At 33.7% G+C, this 10,602-nt stretch overlaps 2 protein-coding genes across 2 annotated transcripts; one reads left to right on the top strand and one right to left on the bottom strand.

The window, feature by feature from the left end:
• The first annotated feature begins 826 nt into the window (after positions 1 to 826).
• LOC135071904 (tRNA (guanine-N(7)-)-methyltransferase) lies at positions 827 to 2,613 on the top strand. Its single transcript, XM_063965766.1, has 6 exons — positions 827 to 1,018; positions 1,422 to 1,537; positions 1,800 to 1,984; positions 2,076 to 2,189; positions 2,273 to 2,374; positions 2,469 to 2,613. The coding sequence occupies exons 1-6, from the start codon at positions 945 to 947 to the stop codon at positions 2,589 to 2,591; spliced, it is 714 nt and encodes a 237-aa protein (XP_063821836.1). The 5' UTR covers positions 827 to 944; the 3' UTR covers positions 2,592 to 2,613.
• LOC135071903 (superkiller complex protein 3) lies at positions 2,603 to 6,774 on the bottom strand. The gene is made up of 2 exons (XM_063965765.1): positions 6,651 to 6,774; positions 2,603 to 6,573 (listed from the first exon to the last, which is right to left on the bottom strand). Exon 2 carries the CDS (start codon positions 6,571 to 6,573, stop codon positions 2,764 to 2,766), a length of 3,810 nt encoding a protein of 1,269 aa, XP_063821835.1. The 5' UTR covers positions 6,651 to 6,774; the 3' UTR covers positions 2,603 to 2,763.
• Between the last annotated feature and the right edge of the window lie 3,828 nt (positions 6,775 to 10,602).

The raw sequence follows: 10,602 nt of genomic DNA, 5'->3' as shown, positions 1-10,602 counted from the left end.
ACACATAAGCCCTCATAACCTTCAAAGAATTATTGTTTTTATGATGTACAATGTAGAATTTTTTCAAATCCATTATTTTGAAAATATTTATCTTTATGGTGTACGTATTGTATTATTTTCAAAACAATGGATTTGGAAAAATTCTACATTGCACATGGAAATGCAAATAAGTAAACAAAAACTTTTGAATTTAATAATTTTACTTTATTTATGAACACACATAATATTATACACCAAAAGCGTCTTCTCGCAAAGTTTTCAACAACACTAAAAAAGCATTTGCACATTGAGAAAACTCAGATCTCTTGTGAACATAACAGAAAGTTTCTTCGCGATTCACGAAGGAACGAACAAAACTCCGATGAACCAGAACAGCAGCAGGTACGAAGGAATGAACTTGAATTTGACTCGACGACTCTTCAATACTTTAATAGGGCCACAGAAAACTTAAATAATGGCTAAGAAAACAAGAATGCATTTAACATAACAAAAACAACACCGGCCATTTTGGAGGAAAAACAAAGTTGCCATATGTTAAATAGTAATTTCTACTACTCTATTATGTAAATTATAACAAAAATGTCAATGTTCAGTTTTAAATTAAAACAAATTAATTTCATTTAAAAAAAGTTTTCACATTGTAATTAACAATATTCTCAAATATATTTTAATTAAGAAAAAAATGAAAATATGAAGGAAACAGGAGCAGCGACATCTAGAGCGTTTTAGGGTAGTTAAAAAGTATTTGAATTTATTCACCGATGTCGCTGTTTGGAAGCAAGTTTCACTTCGATGACCGTTGTATGGAAGTTTCCACACCCTGGGCCGCACCGGGTTGTTGTAGTTATTCGTTTACTTTTCCTATTTTCTTCTTAAATGGCTTATTAATTGAATGAATTAATCTAAATACACTTAACAAAAATAAAATTATACTTAAAGAAAATATGGCATTGCCTCAGAAGAAATTTTACCGTCAGCGTGCTCATTCTAACCCCATCGCTGATCATTGTTTTGACTAGTAAGTTACAAGATGCTGTAAAATAAAATTGTTTCTATGCGTATTTTCTAATATATCGTGACATTTTCTAAATACACTTATTCAACCTTTTACCTCGCCGAGCTCTTTGTGCTGTGATTGCTACCATAATATTACAAGTGATCACTGAAATTACGTATATTTTCTATTTCCTTTGAAATGGATGTTCATTGTTTTTGGACTAGGAGATTATTTGATACTCCCTCAGCAAACACTCAGTTTAGGACTATCATGTTGATACAGAAATCATAAATTGATAGAGTACTTCAATGAAATGATTAGGCCTCTTACACCAGCTGTAATCTTATTTGGTTAAAGTGCCTTGTTATCATTGCCACATAAATACCTAGTTACATTATTTTATTTAAAAAAATCTTTATTTCAGTCCAGCCCACCCTGATGAATATGACTGGTCTACTTTATATCCAATTTTAAAAGATCAACCCAAAGAAAAACAAGTGGAATTTTTAGATGTTGGTTGTGGATATGGAGGGCTTCTAGGTACTTATCTCTTTTTCTTTAATTCTTTTGATTCCTTCATTACTTGGAATTTGTTATTCACTTAGTAACCTACCAAATAAATGTTATTTTTTTACTCGAATTGATTAAATTAAATTATTTTTTGTTATTTCCTTGTATTTTCATGGATGGTACATCTACATACTAATTATGTAGATATATACTTGAATAATTGTTAATCAGAATTACTCCTTACAATGATTATTTTTTGGCATTAATGACAATGGTAATGTGATTTTTCCAGTTACACTGTCTGCAATGTTTCCTGAAAACATTATGTTGGGGCTGGAGATTCGAGTGAAAGTATCAGATTATGTCAATGATCGCATAAAAGCATTAAGAATCCAAGATGCTAACAGTTATCAAAACATTGCTGTACTGAGAACAAATGCCATGAAGTACTTGCCAAATTTTTTTCGGAAAGGACAAGTATGTTGTTAACATTAATTGATATCTAAACATAAGTGGTCTGTTTGTAATTTGGAAACTTTTTAACATAAACATCCTGGTATATTTTCAGCTCAAAAAGATGTTCTTCTTGTATCCAGACCCACATTTTAAGAAGTCCAAACACAAATGGAGAATTATCAACAAATGGCTGCTCTCTGAATATGCATATGTCCTGGCTGAGGAAGTATGTAGCCTATATTTGTTCTATCATTTGATAAGTTACAACCAGTGAGAGATAATGTATTGATAGAATTTTTTTACTTTTAGGGAATAGTGTACACTATTACTGATGTTAAAGATTTACATGATTGGATGGTATTGCATTTTGAAGAACACCCTTTATTTGTTAAAATATCTGAAGAAGAATTGGTGAGCATTTGAGATTTTGTAATATGTATAATCTAATGGTTATAGGTATATATTTTTAATTTAGTGAGACTAATATGTGTAATGTCTCTTTCAGAAATCAGACCCAATAGTAGAGAAGCTATATGAAAGTACAGAAGAAGGACAGAAAGTGACTAGGAATAATGGCGAAAAACATCTTGCTGTGTTTAAAAGGATTGCAGATAATAGTAATAAGTAAATAAATAGACATTTTAATACAACATTCATTTCATTTATTTTATAATTAAAAGATACAAAGTTATTATTACACAAGAATTCACAAGTTATCAAATTCATGATAATATAAGTGCTTATCAATAACTATTAATAACAATGTTGTGAAAACGTCACAAACATCTATTAAACCTTATTTATCTACTTAGCTTTTTTTCAACAAGACTTACCCATCTGCTCAATGGGCGTGAGATATCAAGGTGTCGTCTCATGTGAACAGCTGCACCCACCATCCAGTCTTTTCTATCCAGCCAATTTTTATGTGACAAGAGTGAAAAGAGAAGTGCAGCCCAAATTTCAGAATGATGGGGATATTTATGTAAGCCACCCTTTGCCAGAGTCAATGCTTTAGACTTATTTCCAGCAATATGCTCAGCAATGCTGGCTGTAGCTAGTATTTTTGCAGAATCATAGTTATTATTGTATTGTATTGAACACAAAGCTTTTTGAGCACAACGGCTTCCAATTTTTGCCTTTGTCGTTTGCAGACAGTATTCTGCCATACAAAACCACAGGAGGGCATTGTAGGGATGATCATGAAGAGAATCACTAAGCAATTTTATAGCCTGCTCCACATTTCCCTCACAAATCAGAGGATACGATTTCAAAAATCCAATGTCATATCCAAACTTACTATCCTTTTCATATTTTTGCAATTCACTCAATGCAAGTTTAGTTAAACTCTGTTCTGAGTGTAACAATCCAATTGTACAAATTCCAAATAAACTGTATGCTGTAGGCTTTTTTTGAGATATTTGAATACTATGAAACAATATTGTTTTAGCATCATCTGGACCTTGATACATATACATAATCCCAGCCATGGCAACTAGAAGATCAGCTTTTTCATCATCATCATTACTCAGCCAATGGAGGGCAGTATCATAAACTGAGTAAGATTCTTCATATAAACCTTTCTTGAAAAGTGCAAGTGCAAGACCACAGGTCGAATTTAAACTGGCTTCAGTTATAGCTTTGTAGATTTTTATAGATTCTTCATAATTTTCAAGTCTCAATAAAAGTCTAGCAATATTTAAAAGAACAATATTCTTTTTGTCATCTTCTGCATATTGCAATGCCTTTTCATAAGATTTCAGTGCAGGTTTTAGCAATCCATTTCTTTCTTGCAGAATTCCAAGAATATTACAAGCACAAGCATTGTTAGGTTCGAAGTTACTGAACCATTCAACTAGATCTATTGCATAGGTTGTAGCATAAAGGCCTTCTATGGCATATCTGAATTCTGGGTCTTCTTCAAATCTATTATTCTTCAGTGTTCGACACACCCAGTCTGCATATCCTAGAGCACTTTCTGGGTGATATCCAAGCCTGCATGCATGTCTGAACAGGTCCATGGCTTCCTCTTCACGAATAGTTTCAGCAATTAAGGCCTGTCCAATCCAACTTTGTGGGTAAGATGGGAGAGTTGATTGTCCACGCCAGAAGCAATAGTTGGCTATCTTGTAAAGATTCAATTTCAGATATAAAGTGCCTAGATTACACCATATTTTAGCCACAGACCATTTCCTTGTTACAATCAAAGCCTTGATAAAACAATGTTGTGCAGTTTCATATTTTTTAATGAAAAGGCATATTTTGCCAAGTAAATTCCAATTACGCCATTGAGTTGGTTTTTCTTTCACACAAGATATAGCCAGATTGAATGCAATGTGACAATTTGCCACTTTTTTGCTATCTTGATAAAATGCCAGATAAGCTGATGCCAAGTCATAAGAAGCCAATAGACCATTTTGTTTTGCGATAAAGGAATAACAAATAATAGCCTGAAGGAAAATTTCATCCTTTTCTTTTTTTACCAATTTCTCGTCATTCTTATCAAAGAATGAGTCCTTGATAAAAACATATTTATATGTATCTGGTAATTTTGTGATAAATATTAAAGTATCTCCAAGTAATTTCCAAAAACATAGAAATTGTTTTTGTATGGCTATAGCTTTCATAATGTAATCTATAGCACATTGTGCATAATCTCTTGCACTGCCATACAGATTGGCTGATACCTTCTTTTTGGCTAAATTTATTAGTGTTTCAGTTATTCCTTTCAGAGCAAGAATAGAATTTGCATCAATAGTCAATACTTTCTTGAATGCAATTATAGCATCATCATATTGAGTCAATAATGAGTAAATATAACCAATTCTTGTAAGGCAGTGGACACTTTTATTTGGATTCATTGTCATAACCTTGTTATATGCTCTCAAGGCTGAAGTAAAGGATCCACGGGAATAATAGGCATCTGCTAAGCATTCAAAAGCTGTTACATCATTTTGATTATCCTTAATAACATATCTGAAATTGATTATAGCATTCTCCCAATCCCTTCTGTTTAGGTAACGAAGACCTAATCTAAAATGTAACCATGATTCACTGGTCTGAATAGTTTTCTCAGCAGATGAGAGTAATTCAAAGTCCAAATCATTCAAATTCAACTTTGTATACAGCTCACTAAGTTTCTTCACAATGTTGCTGTCATTATTGTTCAAATTGTAAGCTTTTTCATAACATTTTTTAGCTTTTTCAAGATCATCTCTTTTGAAATAAAAATGTCCAAGATAAAAGAATGTTTCTGCATGTTCTGAATCAAGTTTTGCAGCTTTCAGAAGATGCATAAGACATTTATCATACTGCTCCAGCTCCCAATAGGCTTTCCCTAAATAAAATTGATGTAAAGCATTATGGCTTGCATTTTCTAGCAATGTTATTGTTTCTTTGTATTTCCCTTGTTTCAGTAATGATAGAGCTTGAAGCTGACAGTAATGTTCTGTAGTTTTTAATTTTTCAAGTATAGGTTCAGCATTTTCATTGTTTTCTATAAAACACTCAGCAATAGTAGCTAATTCAGGAACATTCAAATACTCTAGTGGAATTTCTTTGCTAACACTGAAAGCTTGCTTCCATTTATGTTGTTTCATGAGAGATGTGAATAAAAACTTTTTAAGGTCAATAGAAAACTTTGAACCAGGTTTTACCTTGGTTAGGAAGTTTGTTGCAAGCTTTTGAGTAATGGTCCACTTCTTTAATGCAATTGTGCAATTGATTATTAAATTAGCTTCAGTCTCATCACCTTGTTGATAGTTTACTAGTGGCACACACTGCTTATATGCATCCAAGTACATTCCTCTATCAAACAAAATGATACTATTCAATAATCCAGGATATTTGGAATTTTGTATTCCCATAGTTATGTCATTTATATGTTTATCAATCTGAAAATTACCAAAAGATCTGTCTTCTGTGTACTTCTTACATAGATACTGACAAAGCCATTCTCGTAATGAAACATTACATGAAAAGAAATCCAATTCTATGACTTCTTTCACTGCTGATACAAAATCATTTTTTTGCATTATTACTTTGGCCAGGAAAATTTCAATAGATTCACTTGGATTTTTCTTGTAGATATGATGCAAAATTTTAATTATTTCATCAATATCTTGTTTTTTACACATAATATTGGCTTTTAAAAGTTCACATATTTGTTGTTCTGCAGCAGTAGTCAAATTTTCGTTCTGATGTTCCCTCATAAAATGCAAAAGAATACTTATAGACTCATTATTTTTCAATGCAATACCTAATTGGCCAAGTTTTGTTACAATTTCAAGTGACTTCTCCTCTTCTAGATTTAGCTTTAACATTTCCTTATAAATTGGGAATAGTTTTAACTTGAATGACTGTTCCTCTTTCCTCTCATAGTAATTTGCTAACCCCTGCCAGGCCAAAGGGTGGTCAGCCTTGCTTGCAATAGCTTTTTGATATGCCAAAGGAGCTTGATCGGAATCTTCCAATGATTTTCCTAGTAGAACTAGACCGAAATAATTCTGTTTGTCTTTTCGTAAAATATTTTTGCAGCATTCTTGAGCCTCGGAAAACTTTTTTTCGTCAATAAATTTCCTTGCTTCTTTTAGAAGCGTTTTAATATCAGCCATCTGGAAGAGTAAGATATTTTTTAGTACATTATACCGGAATGTGAGAATGTGCTTCAAAATGATAATTTTGTACCAACCTTTCGATAGCCTATTTACTTTTTGGAGAATGATATTTGTGTCTCTTGGAATCTGCATAAGTTTAACCTAATCTAAGGAATCAAATTACAGTAGTTATGTAGTAAATTACAGCTTTTTCGCCTTCCTCCAAAATTCGCGAGATTTTCTTTGAGTTTGACAGTTTTTTTTTTTTTTTTTTTTTTTTTTTTTTTTTTTTTTTTTTTTTATTGGCTCGCACGGCTTGTGCATTTGCCACGACAAAGGTAGGGAAACGAAAATGTAGGAAATATCGGAACTTCGGAAAAAAAAGGATAGGATCAATATAGGTAGGTAGGTAGATGTAATAAGATATTAAAAATATTATAATATAAAACATATATATGAGGTACAAAAACTAAACCTTTATATCATTTTTAGATAGGAATAAGGAGATACATTTATAAATATCTTGATCGTTTGTGCATAAAAGGGTATTAATACAAGTGGGAAAAGGGACACGGAGGGTTAACAATGAGGACATAAAAAATGAGCGATCATACTTCGGACAGGAAAACAGGATGTGATTAATATCACCTACTTCAGAGCCACAATCGCATAAATTACTATCAATTATTTTAAGTCTAGCTAAATGAGCTGGTGTACATGTATGCCCTAACCGCATGCGAATGAGAATAGAGGTGGCAGTCTTATCGAGCGTCGTTCTGAAAAACCAAGGTTTAACCGGGATATTGGGCTGTATACTCTTATAATGCTTCCCTTTAACCAGGTCACTACTATTCCATTCACTTTCCCAAGTTTTACGAAGATAGGATTTAGGAAGAGTAGCTAAATCATGGGAGAAGTTTTTATATGGGAATATATCTCCACACTGCACTGCTTCATTTGCCATTTTATCTGCTATTTCGTTACCGGGAATATTACTGTGAGAGGGGATCCAGGCAAAAATTACCTGGAAACCATTCAGTTGGCATTTGTGAAGTAAAATTCTACTATCAATAATTACTGGGAAATTAATATTAGCTTTAAGAGGGAATTTAGCCAAAGCTTGTAATGCACTTTTTGAGTCTGAAAAAATTATGGACTTTTTAAGTTTCATGAGTAATATATATTCTAACGATTTGAATAAACCAAAGCATTATCCCGTAAATACTGACGTCTCAGGGGGGAACATCTTTTTTTGATTTATTTTGTACTGATAATGAAAGACACCCACGCCCACGTTACCATCAAGTGAATGTTTCGATGCGTCACAATAAATATGGTGCCAATCTTGCCAGCCATTAGATTCTAAAACAAGGTTAAAAGAAGAGAAAGCAGAACTACCATATTTTGGAATATCCAGGTCGAAATAAATGTCAGGAGAGAGAATTAGAGATTCATAATTGGAGCAGAACACAGGTAAGTATGCAGATCTATGACTAGGAGCTTGTAAATAAATATATTTACGAAAACTTATGACAAGGCATGGTGGAGTTTTATGAGTCCAATAAGGTACAGAGTCTACATATTCCGACAAATCTTGTAACTTAGAATAGAGAGGATGATTAAGAAATTGAAATGCACGAAATAGATATTTATCACTTAAGAATTGTCTTCGAAGACTAAGGGGAGGCTCAACACATTCAATTTGGACCGCATTATTAGGACTAGACCGCATTGCACCCGTGACAATACGAAGGGCTTTAGATTGAACAGTGTCAAGTTTGCGCAAACCCACAATGCTACAAGGTTCCAAAAAAAAAGACCCATAATCTAAAACACTTCGAATAATAGCGTTATACACAAGTTTCATACTATAAGGATGAGCACCCCACCATACTCCCGATAAGCATCTTAAGATATTCAAAAGCTTTTCGCACCTAGCTAGTATATAGTACAAATGAGGTAAACCGGTTAACTTTGAATCCAGGATTAGACCTAGAAACTTAGCCTCATTATGAACAGGAATAACCAAATTATCATAATGTATAGAAATAGGCGGTGGACATCGCATCCTGGAGAATAGGACTATTGAGCTCTTATTTACTGACAGATTTAAGCCATTTTTATCCAACCACGACTTTAAGACGTTTAGAGTGGTAGACAGAGACTCACACAAATTTTGAATATTTGAACCAGAACTATACATAACAAGATCGTCTGCATATTGTAAAATATTAACTTTGTTGTGTAAAGATGATTCTAAGTCATAAGAGTAAATGTTAAATAATAAAGGACTTAAAACTGATCCTTGAGGCAAGCCTCGCCAGATTGATCTGGTTCTAGTCGATTCGCCACTTGAAACATTAATAAATCGCTCAGATAGTATGTTCATAATGAAATTTACTAATATTAGAGGAACATTAAGCAAAATAAGTTTATCTTTAAGAATAGGTAATAACACATTATCATAAGCTGCTGTTATGTCTAAAAAGGCTGCAAGTAGAGATTTATTCTTAGAAAATGCTAAGCGGATATCACAAGTGAAAATTCCCAAACTGTCAGAGGTACTCCTGCCTTTTCTGAACCCATACTGAGTATCGCTTAATAATCCTTTGCTTTCAATGAACCATTCTAGCCTATTTTTAATCAAGTGCTCTGCTACTTTAATAAGAACTGATGAGAGAGCAATAGGTCTATATGAGGCGGCATCATCTGAGGGTTTATTAGGCTTCAGGATTGGAATAATGTCCTGAGACTTCCAGGATGGAGGGACAAAGCCATTGATCATAATGGAATTAATAAGGGTTAAGTAGTATACCAGACTAGTATCACTTAAATGAGAGAGAAAAGAATACGGAATACCATCACAACCGGGTGACGAATCTTTTACGGATGAAAGAACACCTTTTAGTTCGGCAAGATCAAATGGGGCTGAAAGACCAGTTCTAAAAGTTGAGGGTGAGGTAACAGGCACTATGTTATATAAAGGTACTGAAGGAGGGGCCAACTTATCTAAGAAGTTTTCTGCTACCTGTTCTGGGAGATGAGGAGAAGTGGAATTTTTGAAAACAGATCTGAATCTTCTTATATTTGCCCATACTATAGAAGGAGGAGTATTAGGAGAGATGGAAGAACAGAAACTTCTCCAACCTTCCCACTTTTTACTTTTTAACAGTTTACGTGTACTGGTTATGGCTTCAGATAACAAGTTATAATTCTCATCTGTGGTGTTTTCACTATATCTCTTCTCAGCCTCTTTTCTTTTTTTAATGGCAGCTGTGCAATCACTATCCCACCATGGGGGAGAAGGGATTTTACTGTTGTGATGGCCTTTCACTGGAAACACCTCCTCTGCTGTCTCCAACAGAAGGGTGGCCAGTGCCTCAGCACACATCGGCTGGTTCCTCTCCCCTACTACAGGGAGGGAAGCAATGCTTCGCTCAACTTTCTCTTTATATAATTGCCAGTTGACATTGCCTAATTTAAATTTCATGCGAGGTGGGCTCCTAAAAATAGATTTGTTGGGTACAGATGGAAATGTTATGAATATGGGGAAATGATCACTACCATAAGAAGAAGTAAGTGTAGTCCAAGTCAAACATGATGCTAAACTAGGTGAACATATAGAAATATCTGGGGCACTCACACCCTCATGAGGTGGAGTTCTACGTGTTGGGAGGCCAGAGTTAAGAATACATAAATTTTCGGAATCAATTAAATCTAAAATTCTACTGCCATAATGATTAGAATTAGAACTCCCCCATGCCTGGTGCTGGGCATTAAAATCACCAAGTATAATTATGGGTTTAGGAAAACTATGAATTAAATTAACTACTTCATCATAAATTAAGGATGATGGGTGAGGGATATATATAGATACATAAGTAATATTATTTATACTAACAGCTACAATAGAAAAATCAGCATTATGATGAGGAATTTGGATAACAGAAAAAGAAAGAGAGTCATGGATGAGCAGTGCTACACCACCATAATTATCAGCTCTGTCTTCTCTAACTGTAGAGAATCCAGAGACTTTAAATAAGGAGT

This window comes from Ostrinia nubilalis, chromosome 5 (assembly GCF_963855985.1).
Source record: "Ostrinia nubilalis chromosome 5, ilOstNubi1.1, whole genome shotgun sequence".
In the NCBI taxonomy this organism is placed as follows: Eukaryota; Metazoa; Arthropoda; class Insecta; order Lepidoptera; family Crambidae; genus Ostrinia; species Ostrinia nubilalis.
Note: the sequence above shows the minus strand (reverse complement) of the source record. Positions and strands in the feature narration are given on the sequence as shown.